The sequence below is a fragment of the Chrysemys picta genome, chromosome 11 (genome assembly GCF_011386835.1).
Source record: "Chrysemys picta bellii isolate R12L10 chromosome 11, ASM1138683v2, whole genome shotgun sequence".
In the NCBI taxonomy this organism is placed as follows: Eukaryota; Metazoa; Chordata; order Testudines; family Emydidae; genus Chrysemys; species Chrysemys picta.
The window spans coordinates 64696235-64714753 of record NC_088801.1 but is presented as its reverse complement, the minus strand read 5'-3'; the positions used below and the strand labels follow the sequence as shown (position 1 = coordinate 64714753).

Below are 18519 nucleotides of genomic sequence, written 5' to 3'. Positions count from 1 at the left end.
CTTTGGCCTTCTGCACCAGTTCCCAAGAATTCGTGAGGGGGCTACCCAAGAGATTAAAATGTTCCACCCAGTGTTCAGGTGGAGGTAGGAAAGTAGCCAAAGCTGTAATGCCACCAGACCCATATGTTTCCACCCAATATATTGTATTTGTGAGAATATAAAACCAACCAGTGTCAAAAGGTGTTTCACACCAGTATGCTGTTGACTCATCTAATTCACTAAGTCTTTGCTAAACAAATTACATCGAGACTTCTTGGAAATAACCTATAGTCCTGTTGCTGATTACTCTCACTAAGAGGTGCTGCTGCAGTCAGAATGAGCTCAGAAACTTGATAACAAACCCCTCCAAATGGTCACTGAGGGCTTATTTAAACACTGTTTTTGTACTGCTATAACTATATTGGTTTAGAAACTGAGCAAAGTAGTACAGTTCCCTAACATTGATGCCTTTTACCAGTATGAAGGTGTGTAAGAGGTGTAGCATATTCTTATTAGCTTATTCCCATTCAGGAATAAGTTCTACTGATATAAGCACCTTCATACAAGTATAACTGTGTGCGCACTGAGTATTGCTTTAACTATATCAACTTCTAACCTGATACAATTATAGCAGAACAAAAATAAGGGGTATGGACCATCCCCAGAATCCTTGCACTACTTGGAGATGTCAGTGTGCTGGAAGAGTTAAAAATGAAGGCATTGATACAGTAAAGTACTTAAATGCATAAGTGAAGTCAATGGGACTGTTTAAGTACCTTGTTGAATCAGGACATGACTAATTATTTTAAGTGAGTTTGTCTGTTAAAAAGCTCTAAATTTTTCTGTCTCTTACTATGTAAATAATTTCTTTGGTTAATCAGCTGGTCGGCTGCCTAGTATTTATTAGTTGTTGGTTAGACTTTGTCGAGATAAAGGAAAAGTGACTGTGTGTATTGAAAAGCTTAATAAAATGATATATGTATGGCATAAAAAGGTAGCCGCAGCAGCTATAATAAGGCGGTTTTACGTGAGTTCTGTGGGATAGTAAAGTGTTGCATTTTGCAGGAAATCTGCCTTACATCATATCCCTTATCTCCACTCTACCATGCGTTGTGCCTCTTCCACCTTAACTGCTTTTTGCCCTGTGCTTGGTATTAAAGCTATTCTTATATCTCTAACTGCTTACATATAAACGGTCCTTTTAGAAATATGAGTTAATGCTAGCTGAAATGTGAATGAACCCTTGCTGTAGTACTGTTATGAGCAAAAAAGACACAGAGGCAGATGCTCCTCTGTTACACTAGGATAAATCAGATGGTCAATATGATTGCATCAGTGTAACTGAGAGGTGAATTTGGCCCCCATGGTTTGCATTTTTTGTGTCTACACATATCATAGATTATTACACTATTTACTTTGTATGTTTCTGATTAAAAGTACCTGTAGCTCTTTCATTATCATTTGTAAAGTGAGCTTGGCTGTAAGTTGCAGCTAATGAAAATGAATCTGAAACTTTGCAAATGCTTATTCTGTTGCAGAATATAATCAACGTAGTGCTTCTCTCAAACAGTGGAGCAGTGGCTATTTACTTAATTCCAAACCTCAAGCAGCATCAGGAACATCTGAACAGTTGTCAGAGGGAAGAAAGAAAAGGCACCTAAGTGAGACAGCGATAGGTAAGGGAAAAATAAGAGTATATAAACTACTGCCCTTTCTGAAAATACCCTTTTATCATTGGGCCCCACACATTATTCTAAACTGTTTCTTCAAATAAATGAATGGATAACTTTATGAAATTGTATTTTACAGGGATGTGAGAAATAGGCTCATAATGCACTATGCAAATGCTCACCATTTGAGGCATGCCATTTTCTGCTGGTTTTTATTTCTTCCATCCCCCCCGACACTTCTCACCCCAATTCTACTTAGTGTGATTACAAAACTAGACATGCTTCTGTTTTTTATTGTTAGAATACTCCTTAAGGAAATTGCTTAGCCATACAATTGCATTTGTGTAATACTAGGTAGGGTGTTTTTTAATGATTCTCCATGAAACAGACTAGGGATAAATTTGTAAATCATACACTCAACCAAACATTGACTATTTCTGAACTCAGTAAGCTATGTTTCATTTATCGTATGCTGTGGTTCCTGATTCTGGCTTCATTTTAAATTGTTAAATGTAAGAATTGTGGACAAGACTCTGAATGGGGATGGAGGGTAACCGGTGTTTTTAAAAAGGTGCTAGTGGTGATCATGATTAGTAGTTATGGACTACACTGTGTAAATGAATTGAAACAGCAGTTAAAGATAGAATTCTATAAAGCACCTTGAATATGACCATATAGGAATCCAGCATGGCCTCTGTAAAGGAAAATAGTGTCTCGACAATCTCTTAAAATTCAACTGCACAGTGGATAAAGGAGAATAGATGGATATAATGTATTTGGAATTTGAGAAAAACATTCACAAATGTAACTTAAGGAAACTAAGTCACAGGGTAAGAGGAAAAGCAGTTAAGGAGTAAAATTTGGATTAGAGACAGAAACAACATTTTCAGCGTGGAAGAATAGTAATAATGGAGGACTCAGGGTTCGAAACTAAGACCCGTATAGTATAATATATCCATTAATATGGAGGAGCCATGAAATGGCAACATTTGCGGATGACACCAAATTGTTTTGAGTAGTCGAGACTAGAAAGAAGAATGAGGAACTTCAGAAGGACCCAACAAGGGTAGGTGGCTGAGCAACATGTCCATGAGACTCAGTGTAGACAAGTGCATTGTAATGCACTCTGAAAACAACAATTTGAACTACTCGCACCCAATTATGAACATGGCAATTCCTTGATTGTAGTAATAGCACTTAAAGAAAGGTACAGCTTGACAGTATAAACCTTTTAGAGAGTAAATTCTGTGAGGTTCTGACAATTTCATTGAGATTTTTGTTTAATAAAAAAAAAAAAAAAGATATCATCAGGGTTGCAATTTCCTGGTGCCAGCATGCTGCTATGCAATACATTTGTACATAGCAGCAGAAGCTCTAGCTCATTAGTGGTATACACCTCTACCCTAATATAACGCGGTCCTTGGGAGACAAAAAAATCTCACCACGTTATAGGTGAGACTGCCTTATACCGAACTTGCTTTGGCCCTCCCTGTTCCTTGTTCCCTGACCGCCCCCTCCAGACACCCCCATCCCTAATCACCCCTAGAACCCCACCCCCTACCCAACCCCCCTGCTTCCTGTCCCCTGACTGCTCCGACCCCTATCCACACACCCCGCCCCCTGACAGGCACTCACCAGCAGCGGCGGGAAGCGGAGCAGCCCGGCCCGCTCCACTTCCCACCGCAGGTGAGTGCGGGGAGGTTGGGGAAAGGATGCCCCCCATACTCATCTGCGGCGGGAAGCGGAGCGCCGCAGCTGGGAGCTGGTGGAGTGGAGCAGGCTGGGGCCAGGCTGCTCCGCTTCCGCCGGTGAGTGCGGGAGGGATCCCTTCCCCCAAGGCCCGTCCCCTGAGCGACACGGCTGGGGCCAGGGCGAGGGAAGCAGAGCGGGCTGCTCCTGGCCCCCCGCTAATCCCCAGGGCCACTCTGGAACTGCGGGACCCCCAAAAGTGCCCCTCCACAGCTCCTGCCTCCCAGACTTGGGGGGGGGAGAGAGAGCCCCTGACCACCCCCGAGACCCTCTGCCCCTTATCCAACCCCTCGGCCCAACCTGGCCCGGCACCCTTAACACGCTGCTCAGAGCAGCGTGTCCGAGCTTTACTGCGTTGTATGCGAACCGCATTATATCGGGTCACGTTATATCGGGGTAGAGGTGTATATGTATTCCTAATTTGGGCTCTGTCTAGGAGAAATGATCCATGAGGAAGGTCAGCAGCCTGGTGAGCAAGGCCAAAAATAAAATACTCTGTGCCAGGGAGTTGCAGAGTTGCTTATGAGATGAGAGTTCATATACTTGACTCACGCTGTGATTACGATGCTTTATCTAGGGTCTGTTACCTCTTTCTCCCGCATTGGATCCACTGCTCTCGACAGACTCTCTTTATGTTTAGTTAGTGTTCTAAATATGTTTAGTTTAGTGTGGGATTCTCTTTTCTTCCTTCAAATCGGGAGAAGAGAGAATTGGGAACAATGGTGGTTTGCTTTTAGAGTCCAAACAAAATTGCAGCAGGGGCTATATTCACTGGGATTGAATAAAAAATACCCATAGATTATTATTTGTTTAGAACATTGACTCTACTTTAGGGGAAATCAGACTTGCAGGTGAGAAAACTGACTTTGCCTTTGTCATCTTTGCTGCCAATTCCACTTAGCCATCAGTCAGGAAAAAGCTGTTGGTTATGGAAAAGCTGACTGGGGGCTCTAATGGCTATGTGATATATAGCCCAGTCAGGGAAGGCTACACTCTCTATTCAGGTGATGTCCAAGATTATTCCCACAAACCTGATTATTGTTGGTTGTACGTAGTCTGGTAGCTTCTGTAAAGGATGCAGGATCTGACACAATGAGGCTGCTTCCAAGAGGGAATTACCCCCTTGAACTAGAGAAACAGTTTTTGTGGGACAATAGTGATGGAGGTGAATTTGTGATGGATAGAGCCGTGTAAGTGATTATTTTACAGCTGGTTGTTAGGTGTTCATGAAATCTCAGGTGTTCAGCTGTGGGCTTTCAGAAAAGGCCTCATTTGCTACTACGTGGGAAATATTTTTAATGTAATAGACTAAAAAAAATCCTATTTTTCCCCCCCAAATCTTTTTGTGGCAGGAGAAAGTAACCGTAGGTTTGAAGCTTTTTCCTTTCAACATGCAGAACCAGAATCCCATAATGATTTTACTGCCGTGACCCATGTCAATCTGATGTCTAGATCTACCCAAAACGCATCATCACAGGTAAACGAAAAATGAATATATTGATGGATTAAGTAAAACATCACCAAAGAGTTGTGCAAATTAGTAAATAAAAAATATAAGCCTTTCACGTTGTACTTTGCTTTACGCAGTTTTACACATGCCTATTTAGAGTGAGATTACTAGTCTGTATTGGGAAGGGCATGTTCTAAAACAGGGGTCGGCAACCTTTCAGCAGTGGTGTGCCGAGTCTTCATTTATACACTCTAATTTAAGGCTTTGCGTGCCGGTAATACATTTTAACGCTTTTTAGAAGGTCTCTCTATAAGTCTATAATATATAACCAAACTACTGTTATATGTAAAGTAAACAAGGTTTTCAAAATGTTTCAGAAGCTTTATTTAAAATTAAATTAAAATGCAGATCTTATTAGTTTAGTGTGATCCTTGCCCTTGCTTTTCCTTGCTGAGTTTTCCAATGTCTGGCACGTATTTGGATACTTTAAGCTGCACAGAGGCTTCTGAGTGATCAGTTGTTAACCGGCTCTGAGAGGGACAGAGGACAGATTTCATGTGTGAAAATACCTGTTCACACAGGTATGTGGATTCAAATGCTGAAAGCATTGCAAACGCAATTTTCTTCAAACAGTTACATTTCACTGGCAGGGACGTCCAGCAGGTCAGAATAGAGGCCCCATGATCTCTCTCGGTAGCTTCAAGTGCGCGCCGCAGATCCACAAACTTTGATGTCCACAATTCTGAGCTTTTTAACTGAATGAGCTGCATTTTGAAATCTTCAACACCCATCCACTGAAATACAGACAAATCCAAGTTGCTTTCGTTGAACTTTTCAGGTTTAATTAGAAAAGGAAAGCATTGGGCCAAATCGCTGGAAATCTTGAAATCTGTCAGAAAATTCTGATTCCAGTTCTTGCGTGTACTTTCCAATCTCATTGACACTGACAGTGCAACGTGTCGATAGTTCTTTTATGTGATGGAAGTAGCGGAAAGTAGAAGTTTGAATATCCCTGGAAAATACTGCTAGTTTCACAATGAATGCTTTCTAGGCTTCATAAAGATCCAGAACTGTTTGCCCTGCACCCTGGAGACAGAGGTTGAGTTCGTTTAGGTGAGCAGTGATATCAGTTAGGAACATGAGCTTACACAGCCATTCGTCATCATCCAGTTCGGGGTAGTTTTGTTCTTTTTCTGACAAAAAGGCCTTGATTGCCTCAAAACAGTTTACAAAGCACACCAAAACCTTGCCACAACTTAGCCACCGAATATTGCTGTGAAGCGGGATGTCATTATAAGCACTGTCCATCTCTTCTAGCAGTGCTTGAAATTGTTTGTGAGTCAAAGCAGATCGAGCAACAAGGAAATTCACAATTCGCACCACTGTATTCATCACATTATTAAGCTCTGAATTACAAATTTTTGCACACAGGTTTTCTTGATGGATGATACGGTGAAATTTGACTGTTGGATGGCCAATTTGATCTTCAAGTAACTTTACAAATCCCTTCTGTTTTCCGACCATGGCAGGAGCACCATCTGTTGTCACTCAAAATATTTTTCTGATGTCAACTCCTCGCTCTTCAAAATGGTTTACAAAACTTTCCAGTATATCTTCCCCCTTTGTTGTGCCATGCAGGGGTTTTAGGCAACAAAGTTCCTCTTGGATGTCATCGGAAGCACAATATCTTGCAACAACTGCCAAATGCGGAACATCGTTTATATCCACACTCTCATCAACTGCAACACTAAACAGTGCTGTGTCTTTCAATGCAGTCATCTGCTTTTCCTTAATGTTTTCTGCCATTTCACTTATGCGTCTCTCAACTGTTCTGGCAGAGACAGGCAGTTCTTTTATTCTAGATATGATTGTATCTTTATTTGGCAAATCATTGAACAAAATTTCCGAACTGCTAAGAAAAACTTCTTTTATATATCCCCCATCTGTAAACAACTTTCCGTTTTTTGCAATGCACGGTGCAATCTTGTAACTTCCTTCTATAGCTTGATTTTTACTTACACTTAAGCTTTTAAAAACACTGCTTTGCTTCTCATAGGCTGCTACTGCCTTTTTGATTGATTCAGTCTTGTCTGCTTCATCAAGAAAGGTTTTCTCGTGCTTCATTTCAAAATGTCGTCAAACACTTGATGTGCGACAAATAACACCTTCATAACAGAAAGCCCAAATAGCATGGTCCTTCTTTTCAATAAATCCAAATGCGTCTGTCCAAGCAGGCTGAAATGATCGGACATCTAGCTTCGCTTTCTTAGGAGCTGCCATTTTGTCAAATGTTCCCTTCAACTCTCAGTGGGAAAAAAAAATGGTGATAGAAGGCAGGCACAAGGTCCAAAGCAGTGTGATCTAAGATAAGCAATTTTAAGATGGACCCGGCTGGCAAGGGGCCAGCAGTGGGAACCCCAGAGCATTGGCGGGCTGAGTAGCTCAGCCCGACCCCCGCTCTGGGGTTTCGGCTGCAGATTCCTGCCAGCTGGGGTCTCAGCCCGCTGCCAGCCTGGGGTTCCTTCCCCCCAGGCTGGCAGCGGGCGCTGAGTTGGACCCGCGGGGACCCCGGCTGGCAGGAGCCAGCAGCGGGTATACAAGAGCGGGGCGGGCTGAGCGGCTCAGCGCACGCCGCGTGCCAGGAAAAATCGGCTCACGTGCCAACTTTGGCACGTGTGCCGTAGGTTGCCGACCCCTGTTCTAAAACATAGAAATGCATTCTCAAAGACAAGTATTTCGCAGACCATGAATTAGTTTATCGGTGAGAACTTGTTAAAAACTCTGCATTTAAAACTAATGAAATGCATTATGATTTAAGTCCCCCTCGAAACTGTGACTGGAGGCTTTTATCCTCCTGATGGAGCTACACAATATTGGCTGGCAATGTAAATACGGTTGTGGTACTTTATCCTGTTGCATCTTGATTTATCAAACCATGACTATCTCAAACTCCTATTTACTGAACTACTAGCAAAGCCTCTGGTAAAGTGGTGGTGACATCCGGGCCCCATAGAAATCAATGCCAAACTTCCCAGAGTGACAGAATTTCACCCTAGAAGTCTTCAGGTTTCAGTGCTTTGGAACTTTGGAATTCTGTAAGACAGAAATATGAAGATTTACAGCTTACAAATACTGTACCTGATAATTGAAACCTAAGTGATGTTCCCTACGCAGTTTCGGTAATGCGAATTCTATTGCATTTCTTTCCTTGACTGAGTCTTTTACACATCTGCATCTAGTGGGAACTTCTTTCCTTTACCAGACTGAATGAAAGTGATTTATTCTGAAACAGGCTTTTTCAGCTGAAAACAGAAAGCTCTATAATTTAGATTTAATCATGTTTTAAACCCAAACCACCTTCTGTAATTCTGAAAAGTCAGTCCACACACGAGAGAAGAAGTTGGATAGCCCCAAGAGGAAAATTCTGAGAAGTTCAGCATTCTCTTATCCCTACAAAGGGATTTCTGCAGATTTCCAGACAAATATTTTCCATCTAGATTGCTCTACATTGATAAATTCATTTCATATACTGCATTTAGGCTCTAACCTCTTGGAATTCTTATTTTTATCGAGTACAAGAACATCTGCATAGTGGTCAGGTTATAGGTTAGTAGATTTATTCTAGAATGCCTTCAGAACATTATGAAAAATATAGCTATTAAGAGTGGGATTGTCAACAGTGTTACTCAGCATTAACTGTAATTGTGAAAAACTTCCATTGACTTCAATGGGAATACAGTTAGTCCAAAACTGAGTACTTTTGAAAACGTCATTCTAAAAAGTCATTCTGCGTTTGTCTATCTGTTAAAAGTACAAAACAATTGTTTAGTTTTATTGTCTTGTAGTTAACATGCAGCTATCATCATTAAGCTAATGACTCTTCTGTATTATTAATTGTTATACAGCATAACTCTAGACGGAGACTGAGAAGCGAGAGCTCCTATGATATAGACAACATTGTTATTCCTATGTCACTGGTTGCTCCCTCTAAATTGGAGAAGCTGCAATACAAAGAAATCCTTACTCCAAGGTATGCTCATTTCCCCCTCTTTGCACCCCACTGATATTTTTTTCTGTTTTCATAAATGTTCCTCCCCCCCCCCCCCCCTTGCATGAAAGAACCCCCCAGCAATGGGGAAGATTGACTGACAATCCAGGGGAAATGGTCACACTATGCACAGAGTAAGCAGACTGTAAAAATAAAGAGGAATGTTTTTCTCTCATCTTAATTCTAGTACTCATTGCAGACACACATGTGTGTTTTAAGAAGATTATCTTTCTCTAAGTAGTTAATTGAAGATTATCTTTTTTTAATGTCTTAGTTCAGCAGAAAAAAGCAACCTCCCAATAACATGCACAGAAAAACACATACCTATACATTTTTTAAAACATTCCGATTTTATTAATTGAATTTAACTTTTTCATGTAGCATAACCCCATTATTTCTGATATCTGGTTCTCTAAACTTGTTTAAAAAACACAGATCCTTTGATTCTTGGAACAGCTTAAACAAGTTTTTGTTAAACTAAATAATGAGTGTCATCTAAACTAGCAGTGCCTTGTCCTTTTATCTGCAAATCTTTGACTCTTGTTTCAGGTTTTGGCTGGTTTTATTTAAAGGCTTAAAATAATATTAACAGGACAATGTTAAGGAGCTCAGATTCTGTATTTTTTTTAAAGAAAGATTTTCTAGAACCTAATGTTAGAAGACACGTTTTCATGATTTTTATTTAAATTAAAATCATTTTTCTTAAATATTGACATTCCCTTACAAAAATTGCAGCATAAGTACTGCAGCATTGTGCTATTTAATGAGAACAGGATAATCTCATTCCACTGCTGAAGTGATAAAACATTCAATTTGGCTAATCCTGTATTAACTACCCTTCTCCGATTTGTAGCTGGAGAGTTGTTGAACTTCATCCTCTGGGGCGATCTCATGTAGATGAAGAAGAGGTAAGCTACATTTTAATGAAACCAAGAGTTTAATACATGGTTTATCAATGTATGTTTTCAAACTTACCAGTGACTACTGAAGTTGTAAAAATAAGCTGATTGTACTAACTATGAATGTAAAAACATTCATAGAATCATAGGGTTGGAAGGGACCTCAGGAGGTCATCTAGTCCAACCCCCTGCTCAAAGCAGGACCAATCCCCAGACAGATTTTTGCTCCAGATCCCTAAATGGCCCCCTCAAGGATTGAATTTACAACCCTGGGTTTAGCAGGCCAATGCTCAAACCACTGAGCTATCCCTGTGAACACGTGTTTTATATAGTTGTTTTGTCAGATGTCTCTTCTCCCTTCCTACCAACCTCTTAGTAGCAACACTAATGGGTGATGGCAAGATGAATCTCCATTAGGAAGCAAGGAGATAAAAGAATTGGGAGTCAGTGCTAGTATATAAGCAGCAGCCTACCCACATCCTAGAAACAGGAAGTATGGGTCTCTAGCTTCTTGCACCCTGATCCTTTTTTCTTTTCCTTTTAGCCCTAAGATTAAAAGGATAAGAGGAAGGAGAAAAATAGGTTATAAAAGAACACATGGAGGGTTGAGGCAACTAAGGTTTTCTATCTCAGAATCTGCACCTTTTTAGGCAAGGCTCTAGCACCCCAGGGCCCAGCCAGTGATTCAGCAGCAAGCCCCTTCTACCAACCTCCTTCCCCAATCGCTGCCATTCTCTTTCCAAGGACTGAGACACTGGAGATCCAGTGGGAAACCCTCTTCAGGGAGTGGGTGATCAGGTGGATCTCCAGGTTTGCTAGCCCCCCCACTTCCTCTGCATTGTCTAGAAGCAGCACCAGAAAGCCAACTCCTTGGGCTTGTAGCAGCTTAGCAGGTATTTTTGTCTTTTTTTTTTTTTTTGGTGGAGGACACTAGGTTTTTTCAGCCCCATCTCTGTTTGCCTACTCCTCGCCTTGTAGTTTGGTTTTCCATTGGTGGGAGGGATCCATTTCTCCTTCCAACTTCCTGTCTGAAGCAGTGCAGCCTGCAGCACTCTCCTCAGCAAACCATGAACAATTTCTTCATCACCCACTGCTATTGTTCCTTCAGGAGCATGGGTGAGCCGGCCTCTTTCATGGCACCCCCTGGGCTTATTGGTTTGGGGAGCTTTCTTTCCCTCGAGCAGGCATGCAGGGCATTTCCCAGATCCATTCTCTAGTCTGTGGTTCCTCCTCCTCCCCATGTTTCTGTTGCTGTTTCCCCTGACCTGGGTCAAATACCTAGTAAGAAACCTGCCATTTTTGCTACCTTCCCAAAATCTTTGGAGGTATCTGATTTCCATCTCTAATCACTATCACTGACCTGTCCCACTTGCCTGACCCCTACTTAGACTAACAGTAAACACAGCAGTTCCAAGACCAGCATCCAGACCTTGATTCCCAAACAAAGATATTGCTGCCCTCCTGGTGAGAATATCCTTCCTAGAGCCTCTTACTCTGAGGGCCCTTTCTGTGTGGGGGTTAGATGCTCCAATAAACTAGTCAAGGAGTAAACTTTTCAAAAGGGTTCTCTCTTCCTTCGAGACTGAAGAGGTAATACCTTGCCATGCAGCAATCCTAGAGGTTATTCTGAGGAGTGGGATCAGGTAAACAAATGATCTCCTGGCTTCAGAAAATACTCCAGGTGACCAAGGGTAAAAGATTTCTTCTTGTCTCTCTGAAAATGTACTTTGCCTACATATTCTATAGCAGAGATCGGCAACCTTTCAGAAGTGGTGTGCCGAGTCTTCATTTATTCACTCTAATTTAAGGTTTCGCGTGCCAGTAATACATTTGAACGTTTTTAGAAGGTCTCTTTCTATAAGTCTATAATATATAACTAAACTATTGTTGTATGTAAAGTAAATAAGGTTTTTAAAATGATTAAGAAGCTTCATTTAAAATTAAATTAAAATGCAGACCCCCCGGACCGGTGGCCAGGACCCGGACAGTGTGAGTGCCACTGAAAATCAGCACACATGCCATAGGTTGCCTACCCCTGTTCTATACTCTCCACAGACAAGGCGATCAACCTTTCCCTTTGCAGTGCCCAGTAGGTCCTAGCTGTTGATTTCACTCATTTGGCATTGTATTCTGGGCTCTAAAGAAGGAGTCTGTCTCCATCCTAGTGTCCCCTTCTCTTAACCTACATGGTGAGATTCTTAGTTTTCTTACAGATTCTACCTAGGCTGCCTTCTTCCTGTTTAATGCTGCCTTTGATAGGCTCATAGATTTAGAAGGAACCCCCTCACTTGCTACAGCAGCTGCTATATTTGTGTTTGGAGCAGGAAGGCTGCATTTAGTACATCACAGACCTTTCCTCCTAAGGGCATTAAGCTGTTTGGAGAACAACTAGGTAAGGGTAACTAAAGGAGCACTTCTTGCTCAAGAATCTGCTCCCTCAGCACTCTTATCCCTCCTCTTCCTTCTCTAGAATCTGGTATCAAGGCGAAAAAAATCCCCACAGCCATTGACTTCCCTCTTCAGGATGCTAAGGAACACACTCTTCACTCAGAACCTTCTTCTGCAAAACTCGTTGAGTTTTGATGCGGCCTCCCTGGTGATGGCTACAGGGTTGGCAATGAGAAGGGGCTCTTGGCTCCAAGTTTCAGGTCTGCCATACGAGATCCAGAAGACCATTCAGGACCTCCCCTTTGAGGGTGTGACTCTTGTTTTCCAAAAAGACAGATAAAAGGCTTTATAGCCTAAAACAGTGGTCTCCAAAGTGGGGTGCGCGCACCACAGGGGGTGCACAAGAGGATCCATCGGGGTGCGCCACCAGAGCAGCGCCGTTTCCCCGCCCCCAGCAGTTTGGCCGGGAGTCCAAGCAGCTTTTTTGTTGTTGTTGTTGTTGTTTTTTGTTTCAACAGTTCGGCCGGGAGCAGGGGGTGCGAGCTCAAAAGTTTTTACTGACGGGGTGCGCGATCAAAAAAGTTTGGAGACCACTGGCCTAAAAGACTCAAGAGCCATCCTCAAATGGCTGGACCTCCATACTCCCACCATTCAGCGGAAAACTTCAGACCACAACCTCCTCCGCGGTTCTACCAACAGCAGAACCGACAGGCCAGTTCCTGGAGGAGGAGGAATTGGAGCAGTAGGAAGAGGCTGCACCTGTCCTCAGGCCAGGGCTCTGGCCAATCCAAGCCACCTCCCGGTCCCAAATCGGCCTTTTGAAGGTGCGGTCGAAGATGGCACACCAGAACAAGAACTGGATCTACTCTGCCTTACCTTTTCATCCCGACTATCCCCTTTCTACCGTGCATAGTCCTGTATCACTTCGGAACGCTGGGTGTGGCGCACGGTAGAGAGGGGATACTCCATCCAATTCTGTGCCCTCCCCCCCTTCTATCCCCCTTCCCTGTCCCTCTTCAGGGACCTCTCACGGACAACTCCTTATACTGGAGGTGCACTCGCTCCTTTCGCTAGGGGCAGTGGAAGAGGTTCCTCAAGAGCAGAAGGGCAAGGGTTTCCTATTCCCAGTATTTCCTAATACCGAAAGCCAAAGGCGGGCTCAGGCCCATCTTAGACCTGCAAGAACTCAACAAGTTTGTGAAGAAGCTCAAGTTCTGCATGGTCTCTTTGGCCTTCATTGGATCCAGGAGACTGGTATGCCGCCCTTGACTTGGACGCATACTTTCACATAGCAATAATTCCGCCCCACAAAAAATACCTCAGGTTTGTGGTGAACAACAACCAATATCAGTTCACAGTCTTCCCGTTCAGCGGCACCTCGTGTGTTCACCAAGTGCACGGTAGTCGTGGCCGCGTTCCTGCGCAGGTGGCAAGTACAGGTGTTCCCGTGCCTCGACAACTGGCTCATCAAGGGCCGCTCCAGAGCTCAAGTGGAGGCACAGGTCGACTTCATAAGGGTAACGTTCGACAATCTGGGCCTTCTTCTGAATGAGGGGAAATCAACGTTGTCTCCAGTTCAGCAGATAGAATTTATAGGGACAGTGCTGGACTCGACCCAGGCCAGGGCATACCTCCCGGAAGTGAGGTTCCAGGCCTTTGGCAATATCATTCGAGGTCTCAGGCAGTTCCCCACTACCACAGCAAGGAATTGCCTGAAACTTCTAGGACACATGGCAGCCTGTACCTGTGTGGTGCACTTGGACTTTGGCATTTTCAGTCATGGCTAGCATCGGGGTATCGGCCAGCCCAAGACAATTTGGACAAGGTTGTAACCCTGCCTCGCCAGGTTCTTGACTCCCTTCTGTGGTGGCTCAACCCACAGGTAGTATGTGCAGGGATTCCCTTCTCCAGCCCTCAGCCGTCTCTCTCCCTAGTGATGGACGCATCAGCACTGGGCTGGGGAGCACATCTGGGAGACCTCAAAACTCAAGGCCTCTGGTCTCAGGCAGAGCTCGCTCTCCACATCAATGTCAGAGAGCTGAGAGCGGTGCGCCTGGCATGCCAGACTTTCCACATCCACTTATCAGCCAGCTTTGCAAGCATGCGCATTAGGGCCTAACCCAAAGCCCAGTAAAGCTAATGGGAGTCTTTCCACTGAAGTCTCTGGACTTTGGATCAGGTTCTAGGTCCGCAGCAGCAGCTCACAGTGAAGCTGTGGAGTGCTGTGTTCAGATAGATTTATCACAGAATAACGCAGCTGCGATAGTTTGTGTTCACATCTAACAGTTACAAATTCCCTCATCCATTTTGTAAAATCATGTTCCTAACCCTGTTGCAGCAAAAACCACGTGGCTGTGTGCTGTCTGTTGTAGGGTATTACCAGGGTCCAATGTGCTCTTTGGCAAAACTTAACCTAAAATCTGTGGTTAGCTCCCCTGGGCTTTGTCTACACTACAGATCTTACAGCGGTAAAGCTACACCGCTGTAAGGTCTCCCGTGTACCCGCTCTATGCTGGAGGGGGAGAGTTCTCCTGCCAGCATAATTAAATCACCCCAACGAGTGTCTCCTGCCAACAAAGCGCTGTTCACACTGGCTTGTCGTTGAAACTTATGTCGGGCAGGGAGGTGTTTTTTTTCCCCACACCTCTGATTGACAAAAGTTTTACCGACAAAAGTGCTAAGGTCAACAAAGCCTCAGTTCCATGGCAGCTGACTGAAGATTCTGCAGCACCTTCAGGCACACTTACAAAATGGAATATTGTATTGAATTAACTAGGAAAATGAACAGTGTCATTAATGTAACATCCATTGTTGTTTAAAAACAAGGTGTGGCCATAGCACCATTCTGCTCTCACCATCCCAAGGTGCTCAAGTGAATTTTTGGGCCATTGGCAAACAGAGTACATTACAGCAGTCCTGAACCTGTTCTGAACTCTATGCCGGAGAGCGGGCCTGTGGAGAACTGGTCCTCGGGTGTCTTGAGGAGGGCAAAACACAGCTCCTTTGTGTGCATATCCTTGTTCTTCTCACCTGTGACTGAGCAGCAACCTCAGTTTTCAATGTTCTGCGGAAGAAGTAAGAGTCAGACTGTCTCAAAGTGCAGGGCAGATCTGGTGTCTGGATCCAGAGGGCTTCACTTAGCAGCCTGGGTCTTGTGCTTAACTGAGCAACCCAAATTCTCATGAGCTTGGATCTAAGCATCTTGCTGGAGTTCTGGAAACCATTCACTAAGAAATCTTTTGCGTTGAAATGGTGACTATATTTTCTGCTGGGTTTCTAGTAGGAATGTGGCATTTCACCTTTCCCCCGGGGCCTTTCATTTTAGAATGTTTTTTATTCTTAATGAGGTCATACTCACATTACTCCACACTCGAAGCACATTGCTGCTTCCCACTCCTGCAGCATGAGTATCTTTTTTTTTTTCCATGCACCCTTATGTGAAACATTAGCTTAGAGTTGTTGCATTCCTTTATAACTCTCTGGGCTCCTGGAACTGGCCAAGATATATTGGACTCCCTCTTCAAGCAGTTTTGGTCTGTTCTAAACATTGTTTTTCTGGTTGCAGATATGGTAACCATCGGTCTGAGCAAAATCTAAGCCCTTATGGCCCATCCTCCATTTAAACTATTTCACAAAGATAACGTTGTGTTGTATCTTCACCTCAACTTTTTGCTCCACTCCTCTGAAAGCTTCATAGTATGCCTGCTCAGGCCAGACTTTAAAATTTGGATAGGTCCAAGCCTTCTAGGAAATCATCTCAGCTGCTCATATTTGGTAAGACATCCCAGGCAGTCTCTGTTCAGAGACTGTTTAAATCAGATACATATGATAGGCTAAACTTACAAGGCTATGAGTAAGCAGGAGTTCCAGTGCTGAGAGAATTAAGGGTTCTTTTGGTAGTGCTCGGTGTGCCTTTCCCTCTCCTCTTTGCCATGTCTCCCTAACAGATTTGTAAGTCTGCTGCACAAAGTTCAGCTTCTCCAGCACTGTTCTTTCAAATGAGAAGCCCGACTGAAGGATGAAACACTGTTTTCTCAAGTCTTTTTTTCAGCTAAGCACTTCCATGCCCTTCTCCTGAACACTGCTGCTGTTCATTGTTCTCTGCGGAGGCAATTTTTGAAGAATGGAACTTACTTATTAGTAACTGGAATTTTCCAAATGTATTGCCTCTGCATATCTACACGCTGCACCTCATCCCCAGACTTTTGTTGAGTCTTGGATGCTGAAGTAGAGAGGAATTCAGACCAGCTGGAGACACCGGCTTTTTATAACCTTGAGTAGAATTCTTGGGGTCATGGTTAATGCTCAACAGTTAACATCATAAAATAGCCCGGGAACTTTTTTTAAGGATACTATTACCTGAGGATCTACATGCTTAACTCTTAAAAACTAGATTTGCTGTGCTACTTTAGAACCAAAATGCAAAAGAATCTGACAGTTTACATCTCTGAAGGAAAATGTAGTTGCTCTTAAGTGCTATAGTTCACTTCTGTGTCCTGCCCTGGAAGAGACGCAAGTGTGCATCCACAAATGTAGTACGTCTCCTGTTTACTTGACTTACAAGTAAGTAACCTTCCTCTTGCTTTTCAATCTAGTGTAGTCCTTGATTATTTCCATGGGGTGAAAATAATTCTTATATCAACTTGAGATTCCCCCCTTCCAAACGTGTAAATTAGCAGGCTAAAAAGTTGTTGTATCATATAGCTGTACTTTTCTGTCATATTTTAACATAAACACAGAGTTTACTATACCTTTGTACCCTCCAGTGCACATTCAATACTTTTTGTTGTGCGTGTGACAGAGATTCCCCACATGACTGTATATAAAACCATTTTTTCATCTTTAGTGATGCTTGTAATCATGGCAGCAGCCATCTCTCATTTATAATTACAGATCGAAGATATGTCAGATGAACTTTTTTCTTCACGTCATGCAAAATATGAAGAGAGAGAGAAAGCAAGGTGGTCGTTGTGGGAACAGAGCCGATGGCCCAGAAGAAATAGCAGGCAGGTGTATTGTCATAAATGGAGGACTCTTACAGAATCATTGGGATTTTCTGTTGGTAACACAGCAACTTTTAGAAATCCTATCAATAGAATGAAGCATCTTTGAAAATGAGAGTATTCCTCATCAAATAGTTTACCATGTACGGTATCATGCATATTTAATGTATTGCTTGAAAAGGAAAACTATATAGCTTTAAATCTTAGGAATTTAAAGAAAATTTAGGTTATTGGGATATTAGTGAATAAAATCTTAACATTTTCTGAACCCATCCCACTTCTGCTGTTCGTTGCGGTGCTCGGTAATTATTGCCTTAGTCAAATGAATAGGGTGTCACTTCTCACTCAGTAATCTCTGATTTAGATGAAAGAATGGGGTGTCACTTCTCTGGATCTAAGACTGAAAGTAACTGCATTCAGAGACCCACTTCAAGTACTGGATTCTGTTAAGTTTGAACTTTCAAAAAAATGTTGTCAAAGATATAAAAATGTATTTAAATATTTTATACCAAGGTCAGCTTTGCTTTAGAGTTCTGTTTTCAGGTTTTCTTTACTTCTAAGCATATAAATAAGAAGCCATTATTAAAAACTTAGAGTAGTGCCTTTTTTCCTCTTTTTAAAAAAAATTGGAATTGTTTCCAGTCACTTGACAGAGCAGTTATTAAACAAAAGCTTATTTTCTCATTTTGTCTTGTACTAGACCTTATAGCAAAAATGCTGAAGGACAGCAGGGCCAAGATCCAGTACTGAAAGAAAACCATCGTAACTCATGTGCCTCACTGCGTTGTGCTGCTGAAGCTGCTTCTGATCTTACTTCAGAAATCCACAGTTCTGTATGTTTAAGGGTCCCACAGCCTTCAAAGGAAAACCAAGAAGCAAAGGTATGATGGTTTTTAGTAAATAAGGGCCTGATCCAGTGCCCAAAGTTTCCCTGACTTCAATGGGTCTTGGATCAGGCTCTAAAGTTGCAAATGTAAGTGTTCTCATCTCTAATGTTTGGATTGCGTTTAAAGCTTCTGCAAATTACCAGATTGAGATCACTTCCAAATGAAGGCCTCGATTTGTCACCAGAATAGGAACAGCACAGGCAAAACTTTCACTAGTGGGTCAAAATGTCTCCGCCTCGGAGATGAGAGAGTAGCAGGCTCTCTATTGATACATTCTGTAGCTTTTTTTCAGAGGATGCCAACATGTGTTCCAAATAGTACTGATTGTGATGGTAATAGATGTTCTTAACAGTAGAAAATAGAGGATTCCTTTTTTACATCCCTTGCCTCTTACATTGTAACTGCATTGTTTAACCTTGGAAACAATGTTGGGATACAACTTATTT

General features: G+C 42.7%; 1 protein-coding gene across 7 annotated transcripts in view; it reads left to right on the top strand.

The window, feature by feature from the left end:
* KANSL1L (KAT8 regulatory NSL complex subunit 1 like) overlaps window positions 1–18519 on the top strand; it is a 102321-nt gene that overhangs the window by 81779 nt on the left and 2023 nt on the right. For 5 of the 7 annotated variants that reach the window (XR_010591378.1, XR_010591374.1, XR_010591377.1 and 2 more), the window contains 6 exons: window positions 1518–1655; window positions 4751–4875; window positions 8754–8878; window positions 9750–9804; window positions 17077–17189; window positions 17887–18067. Coding sequence is in view for 3 of the 7 variants with exons in the window: in XM_065561076.1 (XP_065417148.1) it covers window positions 1518–1655; window positions 4751–4875; window positions 8754–8878; window positions 9750–9804; window positions 17077–17189; window positions 17887–18067 (737 nt within the window). In the remaining 4 variants the exon portion in view is untranslated. The remainder of the gene's footprint in view (window positions 1–1517; window positions 1656–4750; window positions 4876–8753; window positions 8879–9749; window positions 9805–17076; window positions 17190–17886; window positions 18068–18519) is intronic. The other 2 variants (XR_010591376.1, XM_065561077.1) reach the window with 1 other exon arrangement.